Genomic DNA, 16,176 nt, shown 5'->3' on the forward strand with positions numbered 1-16,176 from the left:
AATCGATAAGTTATCGTGCATTGGAGATGAGTTTGTTTAGGTAGCCCTGCGCAAAAGGCTATGAGGTGACAAAATACATAAGTGATATTCCTTAAGCAGAGAGTTAATTTTTTAATTAAAATTAGACTTTCTAAATACATATATACAAATTATACATATTACATACCAACGCTAAAAAAATTAACTATGTTAATGAAATTAATATAATTTTGTGTTGCTACATTCTAAATTATCGTAAGAAAATAATTTAGTAACCGTTGCAGCCCTGGTATATTTTACTAATATTTTTAGTGCTTCCCAGCGCTGGTCACATTGCTTGCGCTGCTGTTGTAAAAAAAATGCAAATGCAAAAATTGCAAATAACTAAAAAGTTGAATATTCATAGAAATAATAAACAATAATTTGTAAAACTCAAGTGCTAGCAATTGAAATGTATTAAATGTTTAAGGTGAGCTACACTATGTTGCAGCGCAACATCAACAGCAGCAGCCGCAGCAACAGCACTTAAGCTAATTAGCAACGCCGCTGATTCTGATTGGGAGTCGTAGCCGTCGACGTCGACGTCGTCGTCACGTTTACTCCCCTTTTCGGTCTTTGTTGCTCTCTATCGTGTGGGCCGTGGTCGTTGATAAAAGTTTGGTCAATGGCTCGTTGATTAATCAGCATTGAATTTGTTGATTTCGAGATTTCTAGCTATGAATCAGCTGTGCCGCCAATTGGAACTAGCATAAACACATATTAATGCATATTAGCTTACATGTCTCTGTCTCTCTCTCGGTCTCTCTCTCTCTCTCACTCTTTTGCAGTTTTGTTATCTAGTTGGATTAAAATAATTGGAAACAGTTAGAAATTGTTGGAATTCTTGAAGTACTTGGATTGCTCGGAAGATGCTGCCGCCACGTGAGCATTTGGATCTGGAATGCTTCATTGTGACGAAGCATTCGTGGAAGGGCAAATATAAGCGCATATTATCCATCGGCACCAGCGGCATTTCCACCTACAATCCAGACAAATTTGATCTAACCAATCGCTGGACCTACTCAGACATCGTAGCCGCCGCACCCACCAAGACCACAAATGTGAGCATATATATAGCATGTTTATTACCAATTTATTATAAATGTATTTCATTTGAATTTCAGATTCCCAATGAGTTTGTGCTAACAATAAAGAAGGATAAAAAGCTGGATTCGATCAAGCTCTCTTCGGAGTATCGCAACGATATACTCAGCTCGATATTGAAATATTACAGGGAATTCGCGGACAAGCCCAAAAATGCACTCGTGAGCAAATTCTGATTTCAGTTATCTTTAAATAAATAAATGTTTCTCCTGCAGCGCTTCAATGCTTATAAATATCATTGGTCGGGCATTAGTTTGCCCACTGTGCTGGAGGTCACGCCCTGCTCCTTGGATCAGTTGGATCCCACAACAAACGATGTGCTCACTAGCTACATGTACAAGGATATTGAAGGAATAATAGGTACCTATAACAAGGCTTGAAATGAAAATGACAAATGCTCTGGCCTTGGCCAACTCCTCATCCTCCGCCTTCCTTGTGGGCTTTGCTTTGATATTGGACTTGCCCTTGGCCTCGCTTTAGCCTTTGCCTTTGGCTTTGATTTTGTCTTTCCTTTTGGCTTTGCCTTCAGCTTAGTTCCGCTCTTGCCTTTGCACACTTCCATTAGCATTTCCGTAGCTCCTGCTTTAGCATCCTCCTCCTCCGCCTTGATCCCATCTAATGTGTTCAATGTTTTTTGTCCTGTTTCACATTTTAATACGTGTTCGCTTTGTTTTGTTTTTACTTTTCTTCTGTTCTTTGTTTTTTTTTTACACTCACCTTTATGGTTTCTCGTTTACGCGCACGTTTTAAGCAGGCATCTCGGACTATGACAATGGCATCGTGATGGCCTACGGCGGCTTCAGTCGCCTGCACATGTTCAAGGCGCTCAATCACCATGAGATCGTGCAGAACATTGTCCAACGCTCATCGCAATTCCTCGGCATCGAAACCAAAATACTCAAAAGTCAAATAACTTGCGAGCAGTTCGAAAGGCAGCGATTCGGCAAGTACAGGTGAGTGTGATGCGAAAGGGACTGGCAATCGCAGATCAGTTGCTGATGCTCTCCATCTCTTGCAGTGGTGATCAGTTCCAGACCTCGATGACAGAGTTCACAGTGCAAAAGATAACGCCCAGGCACCCGGATCCAGTCAAGCGCATACTCTGCCTCACGGAGGTCACGCTCTTGGAGCGCGATCCGCAGACCTACAGCGTGTGCACGCTGCGACCCCTCGCTGATGTTTTTGCCCTGGTGCGCGATAAGGACAATCTGCAACGATTCTGCATTGAGTATAAAAACGGCATCGTGCGTAGCTACAGCACCAACGATCGAGACTCTCTGTTGGCCACTGTGCTGGACGCCGTGCGCTCGAGTGGCAATCAGGATGTCCACATACGCATTGGCAACACGCCGAGGGGCAAGCGCTACGTGCCGCTCAACAGCTCTGTGGATGAGGAGACCGAAGCGAATCTGTTGCGTTTGGTTATCAACAATTTCCAGAATCCAAGCAAGCGCCACGAGATACTCGAACGCTTCAATGCGAACGTGCCGCACAGTGGACTCAACTACAGTGTTACTCAGGATGTGAGCTAAACTCTAATTTGACTATTGAGAAATATACTAATGAACAATTGCCAGCAGAGCTTATTCGCGGAGAACAAGGAGAAGCTTATAATGAGCGCTCTACAGGCTTTGGCTCAGAAGGAACTGGACAGTCCCACGGCTCAGCTGAGCAACACGGAGCTGGAGGCGATATTCCATGCGCTAACGCGCCTGCTGGCCAGCAAAGTGGGCTACGCGGCGTTTACCAATCTGCCCGGGTACAAAGCGATCTTATCTACTAGAAATAGTCCAATTGACGCTATCTATAATCTATATGTTCTAGCTTTCGTGAGATAATTGGCACCAAGATTGTCGCTGCGCTGCGACGCAAAGACTTGGCTGTCACCTACTCAGCGATCGATATGATTAACTCTCTGATGCATTCGGTGAATACGGATCACGACTTGAAGCAGGAGCAGCTGAACAAATCTTCCATTTTGTCATCGAAATCTTTTCTTGAAACGTTGCTCAATATGTGGACCATGCATGTGGTAAGAGACGGAGGGGCAGACAGAGAGAGGGAGAGGGAGAGGGAGAGAGCTTCAATTACACTGTACAACAAAGGATTTCCATTGTACTTTCTGAATCTGAACAATCAGAAGCTCAAGTTTCATTCTTCTTAATTGCAGAGTCATGGCAGCGGCGCATTGGTTTTGTCGGCGATGCTGGACTTCATGACCTTCGCTCTGTGCGTGCCTTACAGCGAGACCACAGATGGCAAGCAGTTTGATATACTGCTCGAGCTGGTGGCCGAGCGGGGCAGATCTTTGTATAAGCTCTTTCAGCATCCATCACTGGCAATTGTCAAAGGAGCCGGCTTGGTGCTGCGCGCAATTATCGAGGAGGGGGAGCTGCATGTGGCACAGCAAATGCAGGCGCTGGCTTTGGATGAGGCAGCTCTGTGTCGTCATCTATTGGTTGCGCTCTATACGCCCTCGAATGATCCCACTCTGACAACGCATCGTCAGCTATCGAGGCATTTGATTGGCCTCTGGCTGACAGACAGCGACGAGGCAATGGAATTGTTCAAACGCATTTTTGTGAGTCATACGAAAGTGAGGCATCCCTGAAATGTTGTTCTCACCTGAGTTTAATTACAGCCCGCTGGCTTGCTGACCTTTCTGGAGACAGAGGAGAGTGTGCCAGAGACGGATGTGGAGGAGGATAAACTCAACTTTCGCGACAATCTCAAATTTGCAATTCAACATTCCAAGAAGACTCGCAAAAATGTGATAGAGAAGCATTTGCAGGGTATTAAGCATTGGGGCATGAACCTCATCGAGCAGCAGGATGGAGCTGCCCAAGCCTTAAAGAATCGTCCCGTAGTGCTGCGGAATCGCAGGCAGAAGAAGAAAACCTCAGATGCAATCGTTAACTTGCCCTACTTCTTCTACAATTTTGCCAAAGATCACAGCTTGCCCAACTTGATATGGAATCATAAGGTGAGTTGCATGGATTATTTGGGAATCGTAACAGCTACTTACTTTGGCTGCTTGGCACAGACTCGCGAGGAGCTGCGCATGTGTCTGGAGAACGAGTTGAGGCAGTTCCTCAACGATCGCGACTTGGCTGGTAACATGATCGTGGCCTGGAACTATCAGGAATTCGAGGTGGGCTACCAATGCCTCGCAGAGGAAATCAAGATAGGCGACTACTACATAAGACTCATACTGGAGAAGGATGATTGGCCACAGAACTTGGTCAAGGACCCGTAGGTGCAACTCTTATCCATGCGAACTTTGTTGCCTGATTTGTGTTCTTATCTGCAGCGTCGAGCTGTTCAATGCTCTGTACCGACGAGTGCTTTGCCGGCAGCGCGTCAATGATGACCAGATGACCGTCTTTTCGCTGCAGGCCCTGGCCAAGGTCTATAGACGCTATCACAAGGAGATTGGCAAGTTTAGCGATATGTCCTACATTCTACAGCTCAGCGATCGGGTAAGATCATAGCCGGAACTCTTTCAATCAAATCTCTAAATGATCGCCCTTTGCGTGTCTGTTAGTGCCTGTCTCCATCCATGCGCGATGCTCTGATCAATCTGATATCCTGCCTGGTGCTGGAAAAGTCCAATTGCCGCGCTCTGATTGATCATGTGCAGTGCTTGGTGGATTTAATCACCTTGGCTCACCTGCACAAGGGCCGCGCACAGCTGAACACCAAAACGAATGTGATCGAAGCGGGCCCCAATATGTCGGCCTATGAGGAGAAGGATTGGTACTACAACATCGAGAAGGATGGTCAAAAGGCGGAGCGTCAAGGCCCGATTACCTACTCGGAGCTCAAAGAGCTCTGGCAAAAGGGCCTGATAACGCCGAAGACTCGCTGCTGGGCCATTGGCATGGATGGCTGGCGTTCGCTGCAGCAGATCCCGCAGCTCAAATGGTGTCTGATAGCCAAGGGAACGCCGCTCTATGACGAAACGGAGCTGTCATCCAAAATACTCGACATACTGATCAAGTGCACCAGCTTCTTTCCCAGCCGCACTCAGAATGGCGTCGCTGTTCTAATTCCTGGACCCAAGCTGTCGAGGAAGCTCTCGGAATTCATTTGCCTACCCCATGTGGTGCAGGTGTGCCTGACCCACGATCCAGGCTTGCTGGAGCGCGTGGCCACGCTCCTCTGCCAGATCATGGAGGATAATCCAGAGATGCCGAAGGTGTACATGACCGGCGTCTTCTACTTCATGCTCATGTACACGGGCAGCAATATTTTGCCCATAACGCGATTCCTAAAGATGACGCACATGAAGCAGGGCTTTCGCAGCGAAGAGGTGAGTCAGGAGCAGGCAACTGCAGGTGCTCCAGGTTCTGACACAGCTCTGTTCTCTTTTCAGACCTCTCAGTCGGGCATTATGCATCGCAGCATTCTCGGACAGCTGCTGCCGGAGGCAATGGTCTGTTTCCTTGAAAATTACAGCGCCGAAAAGTTTGCCGAAATATTTCTCGGGGAATTCGATACACCCGAGGTTATTTGGAGTTCGGAGATGCGTCGGCTGCTCATCGAAAAGATCGCCGCTCATATTGCCGACTTCACGCCACGCTTGCGTGGCCATACGATGGCGCGTTATCCTTACCTGGCCATACCTGTCATCAGCTATCCGCAGCTGGAGCATGAGCTCTTCTGTCACATTTACTACCTGCGCCACCTGTGCGACACTCAGAAGTTTCCCAACTGGCCCATTTCGGATCCGGTGCAGTTGCTCAAGCACACGCTGGATGCTTGGCGCAAGGAGGTGGAAAAGAAACCGCCACAGATGACCATACAGCAGGCCTACCAGGATCTGGGCATCGATCTGAACAAGATGCCCAAGCCAGATGAGTCCTTGATACGCAAGAGCTACTATAAGCTGGCACAAATGTATCATCCGGACAAGAATCCCAATGGCCGTGAGATCTTCGAGAAGGTCAATCAAGCTTATGAGTTCTTGTGCTCGCGCTCCGTTTGGAGCTCGGGCGGTCCAGATCCCAATAACATAGTGCTTATACTGCGCACCCAAAGCATTCTCTTCGAGCGCTATGCCGATGGTGAGTTCAAGAACAGTTCCACTCCAAATGTTAGCTAATCTCCCGAATGCTTGCAGTGCTGCGTCCTTACAAGTACGCGGGCTACCCACAGCTGATCAAGACCATACGCTTGGAGACCCGCGACGACGAGCTGTTCTCTAAGGAGGCGCAACTTTTGACAGCTGCCTCGGAGCTTTGCTACCACACGGTCCACTGCTCGGCCTTGAATGCCGAAGAGCTGCGCCGCGAGGAGGGCATCGAGGCGCTTCTGGAGGCCTACACGCGCTGCGTCTCCATCTTGGGCGTCGACTCGAAGCCAGAGTCATTGCACTATCAGGTCATATCGAATGTGACGCGTTGCTTCGAGGTCGCCTGCAACTTTGAGAAGTGCAAGCAGAAGATCATACAGCTGCCGCAGCTGTTGTCCGACGTCTGCCGCGTGGTCTACTTCAAGCATACGCTCTCAGTGAGCCTGGTGACCAGCCTGGCGGCCAACAACTATGATCTGCAGTGCAATCTGTCACGCAATGGTGTGCTCTGGTCGCTGCTGCTATTCATGTTCGAGTACGACTACACGCTGGACGAGAGCGGAGTGGAAGTGAGCGACAAAACCAATCAGCAGCAGCTGGCCAATAATTTGGCTAAGATGGCTGTGCTTGGCTGCATAGCTCTGGCTGGCTACAGCATGGAGTTGCGCAACAAGCCACTCACTGGCAGCGAATCCAACTCGCCGGCCAATCCGACTGCCAAGCCAGCAGTGCCTGCCACTAAACCAAAGCCTTCCGCCTCCACCACCAACTCGGCTTACATGCAAAATGCGCATAATCCCTTGCAGAGCAAACAGCTGGCCATTACAGCGGGCAAGGAGAAGGAGTCGCCAGCGATGCTCACCAAGCAGGATTCGAGTGTTAGCAGCGATACGAACAGCTCCACAGACAGCGAACAGCAACACCAGCAGCAGCAGCAGCAACAGCAGAACTCCATTCAACAAAAGTACATTGTGTCTGGCGAGGCGAAGAATATGTTGATTCGGCAGGTGCTGGACCGGCTGCTCACACGTTACATTGCCAATCAGCTGGCGACGGCAAGGGACAGTGATGTGCTGAAGCTCTTGACGGCCAATACGCGTAATCCCTATCTCATCTGGGATAATGCAACGCGCGCACAGCTAAAGGACTTTCTCGAGCAGCAGCGCCTGGCCTCGGCCAAGGAGACGCACGAGGACATTGCACAGGTCTACGAGCTGGTCTCCAGCTTCGAATTCGATGCGCACAAGTGAGAGGCTGAGCTTTAGCTATAATCCCATTGCTTATATTGATATATTTACATCTATTCCAGGGATGAGCTGCAAATAGGAGGCATCTTCATACGAATCTACAACGATATGCCCACGCATCCGATTGCGCAGCCCAAGCAGTTTATTATGGATCTGCTGGAGTACTTAAAGCATGCCTATCAATTCCTGCAGTTCAAGCAGCTGCCACCGAAAGCGGCTGCAGCAGTAGCGCCAGCAGGACCCAAAATGGGCAGCGATGGCATCTTAACGCCCACCCTGGCACCCAATCATCCTCAGCTCCAGCAGCAACAGCAGCTGGAGGCCAAGACTGGCGGCACCTTTGACGAGGTGCTGACTGCCTACAATCGCTCCAAGAGTCGCAAGAAGCTGGAGACGGACGCACAGGTGGAGCGACAGCTCTCGCTGCAACAGGCCCAATATGATTATGCCAGCGACGCGCAATTGGAGCTGCACATTACGATGGTGCTGCGTGCCCTGATCGCCGTTATCAAAACGAATGCCGAGGTGGAGATCCAATGCATTGGCAATTTCGATATGATCTTTGGCTTTCTGGCCAACAATATATTCGCAGATGTAAGTGCCATAAAAGCAGACTCCTATTAGTATTCTAATCTCGCTCTTTGATGTCCTGCAGAGTTCCAGTGTGAAGGCTGTTGCGTTGGAGGTCGTTGCTCTGGTCTCTCGCAACAAGGAGTGCGTCTCGGAAGTAGCCGCCTGTGAGATACTGGGCAACTATTTGGTGGCGCTCAAGGACCCAGAGCTGCGTGCCAGCCAGGTGAAAGTGCTCGAGACTCTCTCTGGCTTGATGAACGTCCAGGAGATGATCAAAGAGGCGCAGACGAAGGGTGCTGTCATCTATTTGCTGGACATGTTCTGCAATTCACGTAATCCACAGATACGCGAAATGTGCGCCGAGATCTTGGCGAAAATGACAGCCGACCGTCTGAGTGGGCCCAAGGTGCGGATCACCATATCCAAGTTCTTACCTGGACTCTTCATCGATGCCATGATCGAGTCGGCGCCGACCTCTGTGCAACTCTTCGAGTCCATACACGAGCATCCGGAGTTGATTTGGAATGATGATACTCGTTCGAGTGTCTGCGAAGCTGTGGCAGAGACTTGCAAACGATTCTACCAGCACCAAAAGACAAATGCGAGGCACTTGTGGAAGGATCCGGAAATGCTGAAGGATCTGATGTCTAACGAAATCGTTGTTGCCGGCGTCTACTTGCGCTTGTTCGTCAGCAATCCAGCTTGGACGTTGCGCAAGCCCAAACAATTTCTGTCCGATCTCTTGGACTTTGTTGTGGAACAAACCAGCAAGAGCTCCACGGAACAGGATGTATTGGACTTGTCTACGACGGCACTCGTGGAGCTACTACGCTCACAGCCTAATCTAGCGGATGAAATTCCCGTACTGGGCCACATACCGAAGCTCTTCAATCTGCTCTCCGTGCAGCCAAAGAACACGCTATCAGTATTACATCAGCTGTCGCTATCGGAGGTGGGCTTCAAGTTGGACTCATGGGCTAATCCTTTTAACTAATTTCCTTTTCATTCCTCAGTTCTGCGTGAGCGCCATATCGCAAACGGAATGCATTGCGCCACTAAAGCGTTGCATGGAACAAAATAGGGACTGCATTGAGAAGTCCTGTGAGGCGTTGAGTCGACTCTTCAAGCATCAGCATGTAAGTGAAAGGCTAGCCAAGGCTTATCAAAGAATGTCTGGCAATAACTTTGCTGTTCTTTAGGACTCTCTGATCAGCCAGTCCCTGGAGGTAGGTCTCATACCTTTTCTGTTGGGTCTCTTGGACAGCCGCTTGGAATTTGTGGACAATGCATCCGCGGTCAAGGCACAAATTGTCGCTGCGCTCAAGGGCATGACCCACAATCTCAATTATGGCGATCGAGTCACGCAAATCTTGGTCAAGCATCCCGTCTGGGCGGAGTTCAAGGATCAGCGACATGATCTCTTCATTACAGACACCAATATACGTGGCTACTTAACAGGTAACGCGTTTGGCATTAATATTATTAACAGAATTGCACAAGCTATATCTAACGTGTTCGCTTCTAGGAATTAATCCAACGGCTGGCTACTTGACCGCCGGACCAGCGCAAAACGTTGAAGTGCTTACCTCGCCGCCGCCCATTGATCGCGATGATCCGTCGGCACGTCAACAAATTGATTAGCGTCTCCTCATCTGCCTCATCAGCCACACGAAAGCCAAGCCTAACTTATGAATGGTGCAGACGGTTTCCCTTTTCGATGGGGAAATTTAAACAGATTTTCTTTATTGTATTAAAAGTTTTTTACACGCAGTAGTGAGACGTGGCTGTCAGCAATCAAACGAAGCAAAACAAAACAAAACAAAACATAACATATTAACAAATCTGTAACAAAGTCTATGAAACGTTTAATTTTTTATATTTATATAAATTGTATAAATAGTAATTAGCGAATACACACACTTACATACACAGATATACACACACACGCATATACATACATATACACCTTAACTAAAGCATGCATAAAGTGATTATACATATGTATTATGAAATAAAACAGACTCATTACAAATGAAAGAAATGTTCAGAATTCAAGTTTGATTTTCAAATTCATTTGTACTATAAATTATTTGGTATTTTCCGTTATCATTTTGTATAGTAGTATATTTATTAACAGTGCTGCATAGTAGTTAATTATGTTGGTATTTTTTGGCATTTCTGCACCGCGGTCACACTGTCTATTGTTGATTAAAACGTAAACAATGTCGCTTGTCGCTGACTATAGCGATTCATCAGAATCCGATGTGGAAAGCAGCAGCAGTGAGTCCGAAAAGGAGGGAACAAACAAGTCAACTAGGTGAGTCAACAGTATTTATATTATAATTCGTATATATAATAATTGTAATTTCAGCCCGCCTGCCACACAGAAGCCCTTGAAGCTGCCGAGTGCTAGCGATGCATTGGATAATGCGGCTGCAAAACGAACCGGCGATGTGTTTAGCAATCCGTTTCTGGAGGCGGAACTGCATAAGACCGCTTCACTGGAAAGACATGTGAAAATGGTCAATAACGATGCTCACTTGCAGCTGAAAAACGGACGCAAAATCTGCTGGAACTATCGAAAAGGACGCTGCCGCTTTGGTACCAGTTGTCAATACGCGCACGACTCGGATCTCTCTGTGGAGGCGGCATCTGGAGGTGAGCCTAAGACGGAAACAGCCGCACCAACAGGCAACAAAGGCGCTGCTGCTAATAAGAGAAAACGACCTGGTTTGAGCGATGGCATAGAGCCAGGCAAGAGGGTAATGAAATCTTACCAGCAGCAGCAACTGGGAGCAGGAGCAGGAACAAGACGTTAACTAGGTTTCAAATGATGCCAGCATCTGTCAGGCGCAGCCAGCAGCTGCCCTCTTCGATGCCACAGCTATTTTTAAGCACCTTCAGCACACGCAGACTATTCTCCTTCCCAGAATCCTCTGCCAGCTCCAGCGACAGGATGAGGGTACAAACGGAGCTCCAGTAGTCCCCCAAGTAGTTGAAATCCTCTGGATTCAGTGCTCCTGTGTGACACAACGGCTCTTCATCATCATCTGCAGCTGCTGTATATTTAGATAACAAATGTATATATACAAATTAGCTATAAACCATGTCTCTTACATTCTTCATCCAAACCAAATGTCGCGTTGCCTATGATAAAAGCTATGCCGTGTTCCACAGCTAGCTTACGTATAACCATGGTCAACTCTGTTAGAAAGCTGCGTCCCTTGTTGCGCTCATAGTTGCTGCGATATAGAATATAACACGATGTCAAGGAGTCAATCAGGATCAGTTTAATGCGAGAGAAACTTCCTTTGGAACTTTCTAGCTGCTGCAGCAGTTCTTTAAGAGCTGCCAGCAAAGCTTCTGCAGAACATGCTTTAATCACATTGATCCTATCTAAGTAGTTATCTATAGCTTCCTCGTTTAGCTGCTTCTCCCGCAGTATCTCATCTAGGCGTTCGCTGTCAAAGTCCAAATTGGTATCAACAAATAGCACCTGCTGATTGTCTTCCTGTTTACAAACGAAACTTGCAGCCAGCGTGTGCAGCAATTCGGTTTTGCCCACATCATTTTCACCAACAAGCTCCCACACACGACCTGGTCGCAAAGGCTGCCCAATCGCATCCAAAAGGTTATCCAATCTGCAATATTTATCATATTGTTTAACAACTCAACAAATAACTGCGTTACCATACGCACTCTTCTATGCCTGTTGAGTAGTTTATGGGCTTGCTTTTATAAATTGAGTTAAGCTTAATTCTTCGCACACATAAATCCAAAATCTCCCGCTTAATTTCCTCCGTTGTATCGATACTAAGCGCGAGTATCTTGTGTAACTTATTTGCTTGAACAAATTCTTCCACTGTTCGAATATTTTGTTTTTGCAGCAATTTAATATGATATTCAGACAATTGTTTTCCTGTTTCAGTTGCGAAAATCGCGGATTGCAAATCTCTGTTGGCTTCCATTTGGTAGTTTGTTTTTCGATTAATTAATTCAAAATCGATAGCTTTTATCGAAATGGATCGAAATTTGGTATTTTAGTTGTTGGTTGTTCCTTCCCAAAGCTGCCTTATTTAGCTAATTTTTTATTTTAGTTTCGTATTTTATCTTTGGTATTTGTATTGGCTGGCTTTGAAAAACATAAAATTTACCCGCCAATATTCAAATAATAAAAGCGATTAATTTAAAAAATAAGATAATATATTTTGAACCCAGTTTTCTATTTTATATTTAATTATGTACCTAGTTCAAAGCTTGATGATCACAATAAAAAGCTTGCGTTGTAACACATTAGTTAAAAGAGCTTAAATAAAGTTAGTTGTTAACTTAAGATAAGGCACGTTCTGCAGTAAAATCGTAGCTTGGTCGTTCGACTTCGCTGCTGACTAATGAATTGGATCAAACAACGACATTGTGTGTGCATACACATGCAAATATACTTATATAAATATCGCTGTCGTCCTAATGGAAACCCCACGCATACATGCACACAGAATGTCGGCATTTTATCTCAGAACAACGCAAGTTTTAACTCAATTGAAATGAGCAATTCAAGCAGATTTCTACAAGTCTCAGTTGCAAATGTATTATGGAGGAAGCACCGCACGCCCATGAGAACCTCTTCGCCAAATCGAAGCGGCATAGCCATGATGCAGACAGCCGTAGTAGTTACGGCAGTAGTATCAGCAGTGAGGCAAGCTTTGAAGAGCAGGATGCTGTAGTGCCCGCAGTAAGAGTAGAGACCAATCCAGATCCTAGCCCGGATGCAGCTGCTCAGATATGCGCGCAGCCAAGAACTTTTCTTTTGGAGCCGCTGATCTTAATGCTGCTCTTCGCGTATAATTTCTCATGTAAGTCTCGTATGCCCTATAAGCTGGACTTATCTAATTATCGTTTATATTTCAGCTACTATACTGAAATCTCAGATCATTTATCAGAGCTGCACGGCGGGCTTTGGTTACTCGGAGACGATTTGCAGCCAGCTGGGCACACGGAATGCCACGAATGAAACGAAGCGCATCGAAGCTGAGGTCCAGCCCTATGCAGCTCGCGTTTTCCTAACCATCAAGATCGTCGAATGCATTGTGCCCGCTTTCAGTGGCTTATTTATTGGCGCCTTGGCGGATCGCTATGGACGCAAGCCGCTGCTGCTGGCCTCCTACCTGGGTGCGACTTGGTTGCTTACTCGTAGCTTAACTTAAGCCAAATCTTCATCTCCAACTCCGTCCTACTTTCAGGCTATGCACTTCAGTACATACTTTCCGCTGCTATAGCTTATATGTCTATGCAACGCCATGGACTGGTTAGTCCTTGGTTCTATGTGATAAGCATCATTCCACTCTCGCTGCTGGGCAACAGCGTCACCTACTCCGTGGCGGCTGTTTGCTTTATAGGCGATGTATCCACGGGCAAAATGAGATCTTATAGGTGAGTCACATATATTTGAGATACTTTTGTATCTCTTACTTTGCGCTTGGCAATGAAGCTTTGAGATACGTTTGTATTTTTAAATTAGATTTTTGTAACCATCTGACCTACCTCAACTACATCTTTATGTGTCTTACCTTTCCGTAGAATGATCGCTTATGAGCTGTGCATCTATGTGGGCCTGCTGCTGGGCAGCTTTGCCTCTGGCTACGCTTATGAGGCCAGCAACGCCTACATTATCTTTGTTATCTCAGCTGGTTCGATATTGTTTGCGCTCTTCCTCATGGCTGCCCTGTTGCCCGAGAGTTTGCCACAGCGCCAGCTGTCCGAAGGCTTTGTCTTGCGTGACTTGTGGCAAAGCTGTGCGAGGGGGCGCGTCTTCCAGGATCGCTCTATACTCGTGCTGCTGATGTGTGTGCTGCTGCTGACAGCCTTCGTGTCGGGTGAGTGGGTGATCTAAGTAGCTAACTGGGGGGTATATCTTTCTCCTTTTCCAGACGGCAGCAATTCCGTGTTCTATATGTTCATGCGCGCCAAGTTCCATTGGAGCGTAAGGGACTTCACCAGCTACGAGTCGGTGAGCATTTTGGTGCCCGCTGTGGCCGGTTCGGGAGGCATTCTATTTCTATGGTCGCTACGCCAGGTAGGATTCCCAGAAACAGTTTTGCCATCTCCATATATAAATTTATTAATTCGTTTATTTATTTCATTTGGCAGTGCACTGGGTCGGCTGTTTTGTGGCTGGCGCTCATCTCGCTGCTGAGTCACGCGGCGAGCAGTCTGATGAAAGCTTTTGCCTTTGTTGACTGGCAAATCTATTTGGCCATTGGCTTGGGTCTCTTCAAGTCTCTGGTGAATCCCATGTGCCGCACAATGATTACGAATCTCTTGCCAGACGATGAGCGAGGTTTGTCTGAGAATTGTTGTATCTTTAGTGTAACATTTGCATGAGTGCTTGAGTTGTATTGTACTATATATCTGAGATACATTTGTGCCTATGTACAGTGGTGTCTCTGTAAGACAGCGTCTATGAGATATATTTGTATCTTTGAGCTACATTTTTATCGGGGATAAACATTTGTATCTGTGAGATGCATAAGTATCTCTTACACACATTTGTATATCATTGAGACATTTGTATCTTTAAGATACATTTGTATCTTTGAGATACATTTGCATATTTCAATCACATACATTTGTATCTTAGAGACACATTTGTATCTCTGTTAGACTTTAGTGTGTCTGAGATATAATTGTGTCTTTGAGATACATTTGTATATGTGAGATACATTTGTATCTGGGATATACATTGATATCTGTGAGATACATTTGTATCTATGAGACATTTGTGTATCTCTTTAAGACACTCGTATCTTTGAGGTAAATTTATATCTTTGAGAGACCCTTGTATCTCTATCTTTTTTATTACAATATCATTTGCATTATTGAGTATATCTCATTAAGATACATTTGTATCTTAGGCGCTGCAATCGAGTTGCTAGTATCTTTATTGGAATCGTATCTCTTATCTCTTGCAGGCAAAGTCTTTGCGCTGCTCAGCGTGCTGCAGACGCTTTCTCCGTTCGCCTCGTCTACGATATATATCGTATTTTACACGCTCACATTGAGCACGGCGCCGGGCTTATTCAATCTGATCAGCGCCAATCTGTTTGGTCTGGCGATAATCTTGCTGCTGTGCGTATTCCACGGAGTTATGCAAATAACATTTGCTATGCTAATTTTGACAAAAAATTAATTCGTTTTTTTCTTGTTTTCGTTTTCAGCGTCGTCTGGCGAAAGAAATCCAAACATGTCGCTCACTACGAGCCGATTTTCAAATGATATTTTAAAAACTAATTAAATTAAATGTGCCCGTCATTCGACGAATTTGCACATCAATTATACAAATTGGCCGGTTTGGAAGATATATTATAAATGTATGTATATAAAAAAATATAAAAAAACCCTATTTGAATATTTGCTTATAATAAAAACCACCAATGTGCGAAGTTTGTGATAAGTACATTGAGTGGGGGATTTTTATGGTCCAACATAAAAACAACGACGATTGGGTTGGCTCGACTGGGAAATACCCTGAAACTGTATTTATTTAAGGGCGAATGAAGGAATTTATATATGTGTGTAGACCAATTGTGTTATATATGAGATAAAGAAAGGGAGTGTGCGACTGCTAGATACCTTGGAGACAAATTTTGGAGGGTAGCGAGGGAGCAGAGGAAAAAAATATATATATTAGATCGAATACATCTAGTTGCTAGCTACTTTAAGTCTTCCAGCTTAAGGGCTAGGCATCAAAATCGATTATTTATCAAAAGTTAATTCATATAAAATTACAAGTAATTTTTTATACAGTCTCTAAGAATGCATATACCTTTCTGAGTTACTTTTACAGAGTATTCACAAAATCAAACAACAGGCGCCACAGGGCAAAACGATAATTGCGCTTTCTATTTGCCACATTTAACAATTGTTTACATATTATAAATATAATTGAAATAATTTTCGATTTGCCTTTGACTTTTCCACTTTTTAGTATTGGGTTAATAGCAGTGGCATGCGAATCGAAACAATTCTCTGTTAATTTTCAGTCATTGGCGTGTGCGCCAGTCACTTGACAAACTCTTCACAAATATATATATATATACGTATATACTGATACATATATGTATATTTGTATATAAATATGAAAGATAAACAAACAGACTTCAG

The 16,176-nt window shown here is 45.6% G+C and overlaps 4 protein-coding genes across 5 annotated transcripts; 3 read left to right on the top strand and 1 right to left on the bottom strand.

Annotated features, from left to right (window-relative positions):
* Positions 1 to 339: 339 nt before the first annotated feature.
* On the top strand, positions 340 to 9,933 carry LOC111599964 (dnaJ homolog subfamily C member 13). 2 transcript variants are annotated; one of them, XM_030223851.1, is made up of 20 exons: positions 340 to 448; positions 807 to 1,079; positions 1,143 to 1,283; positions 1,338 to 1,482; positions 1,874 to 2,075; positions 2,141 to 2,645; positions 2,703 to 2,881; positions 2,947 to 3,154; positions 3,293 to 3,703; positions 3,764 to 4,105; positions 4,166 to 4,374; positions 4,433 to 4,601; positions 4,667 to 5,434; positions 5,498 to 6,188; positions 6,245 to 7,442; positions 7,506 to 8,037; positions 8,099 to 8,968; positions 9,030 to 9,152; positions 9,216 to 9,474; positions 9,542 to 9,933. In XM_030223851.1, exons 2-20 carry the CDS (start codon positions 888 to 890, stop codon positions 9,655 to 9,657), a joined length of 7,260 nt encoding a protein of 2,419 aa, XP_030079711.1. In that variant the 5' UTR covers positions 340 to 448; positions 807 to 887; the 3' UTR covers positions 9,658 to 9,933. The 2 variants fall into 2 exon arrangements, with proteins under 2 accessions (XP_030079711.1, XP_030079712.1); XM_030223852.1 differs by having other exon boundaries at positions 1,877 to 2,075.
* Positions 9,934 to 10,110: 177 nt separating this feature from the next.
* Positions 10,111 to 10,853, top strand: LOC111602109. The gene is made up of 2 exons (XM_023319052.2): positions 10,111 to 10,333; positions 10,388 to 10,853. Exons 1-2 carry the CDS (start codon positions 10,239 to 10,241, stop codon positions 10,833 to 10,835), a joined length of 543 nt encoding a protein of 180 aa, XP_023174820.2. The 5' UTR covers positions 10,111 to 10,238; the 3' UTR covers positions 10,836 to 10,853.
* On the bottom strand, positions 10,837 to 12,016 carry LOC111602108. Its single transcript, XM_023319050.2, has 3 exons — positions 11,716 to 12,016; positions 11,134 to 11,657; positions 10,837 to 11,072 (listed from the first exon to the last, which is right to left on the bottom strand). Exons 1-3 carry the CDS (start codon positions 11,982 to 11,984, stop codon positions 10,843 to 10,845), a joined length of 1,023 nt encoding a protein of 340 aa, XP_023174818.2. The 5' UTR covers positions 11,985 to 12,016; the 3' UTR covers positions 10,837 to 10,842.
* Positions 12,017 to 12,546: 530 nt separating this feature from the next.
* Positions 12,547 to 15,407, top strand: LOC111602123 (tetracycline resistance protein, class C). Its single transcript, XM_023319072.2, has 8 exons — positions 12,547 to 12,869; positions 12,925 to 13,185; positions 13,257 to 13,446; positions 13,594 to 13,889; positions 13,944 to 14,089; positions 14,164 to 14,353; positions 14,985 to 15,141; positions 15,231 to 15,407. The coding sequence occupies exons 1-8, from the start codon at positions 12,608 to 12,610 to the stop codon at positions 15,286 to 15,288; spliced, it is 1,560 nt and encodes a 519-aa protein (XP_023174840.2). The 5' UTR covers positions 12,547 to 12,607; the 3' UTR covers positions 15,289 to 15,407.
* Positions 15,408 to 16,176: the final 769 nt, after the last annotated feature.

The sequence above is a fragment of the Drosophila hydei genome, unplaced genomic scaffold, assembly GCF_003285905.1.
Source record: "Drosophila hydei strain 15085-1641.00,03,60 unplaced genomic scaffold, DhydRS2 tig00000315-arrow-arrow-pilon, whole genome shotgun sequence".
In the NCBI taxonomy this organism is placed as follows: Eukaryota; Metazoa; Arthropoda; class Insecta; order Diptera; family Drosophilidae; genus Drosophila; species Drosophila hydei.

Excerpts from the sequence above, each read along its gene's own strand:
- LOC111602109 (XM_023319052.2), top strand. The coding sequence starts at position 10,239 with ATGTCGCTTGTCGCTGACTATAGCGATTCATCAGAATCCGATGTGGAA. Across the intron at positions 10,334-10,387 it reads GGAACAAACAAGTCAACTAG|CCCGCCTGCCACACAGAAGC; the intron begins GTGAGTCAACAG and ends TTGTAATTTCAG.
- LOC111602123 (XM_023319072.2), top strand. The coding sequence starts at position 12,608 with ATGGAGGAAGCACCGCACGCCCATGAGAACCTCTTCGCCAAATCGAAG. Across the intron at positions 13,890-13,943 it reads GCTGACAGCCTTCGTGTCGG|ACGGCAGCAATTCCGTGTTC; the intron begins GTGAGTGGGTGA and ends CTCCTTTTCCAG. Across the intron at positions 14,090-14,163 it reads TTCTATGGTCGCTACGCCAG|TGCACTGGGTCGGCTGTTTT; the intron begins GTAGGATTCCCA and ends TTCATTTGGCAG.
- LOC111599964 (XM_030223851.1), top strand. The coding sequence starts at position 888 with ATGCTGCCGCCACGTGAGCATTTGGATCTGGAATGCTTCATTGTGACG. Across the intron at positions 2,076-2,140 it reads CAGCGATTCGGCAAGTACAG|TGGTGATCAGTTCCAGACCT; the intron begins GTGAGTGTGATG and ends CATCTCTTGCAG. Across the intron at positions 8,038-8,098 it reads CCAACAATATATTCGCAGAT|AGTTCCAGTGTGAAGGCTGT; the intron begins GTAAGTGCCATA and ends GATGTCCTGCAG.
- LOC111602108 (XM_023319050.2), bottom strand. The coding sequence starts at position 11,984 with ATGGAAGCCAACAGAGATTTGCAATCCGCGATTTTCGCAACTGAAACA. Across the intron at positions 11,658-11,715 it reads TACTCAACAGGCATAGAAGA|ATTGGATAACCTTTTGGATG; the intron begins GTGCGTATGGTA and ends TAAATATTGCAG. Across the intron at positions 11,073-11,133 it reads ATTTGGTTTGGATGAAGAAT|CTGCAGATGATGATGAAGAG; the intron begins GTAAGAGACATG and ends AATATACAGCAG.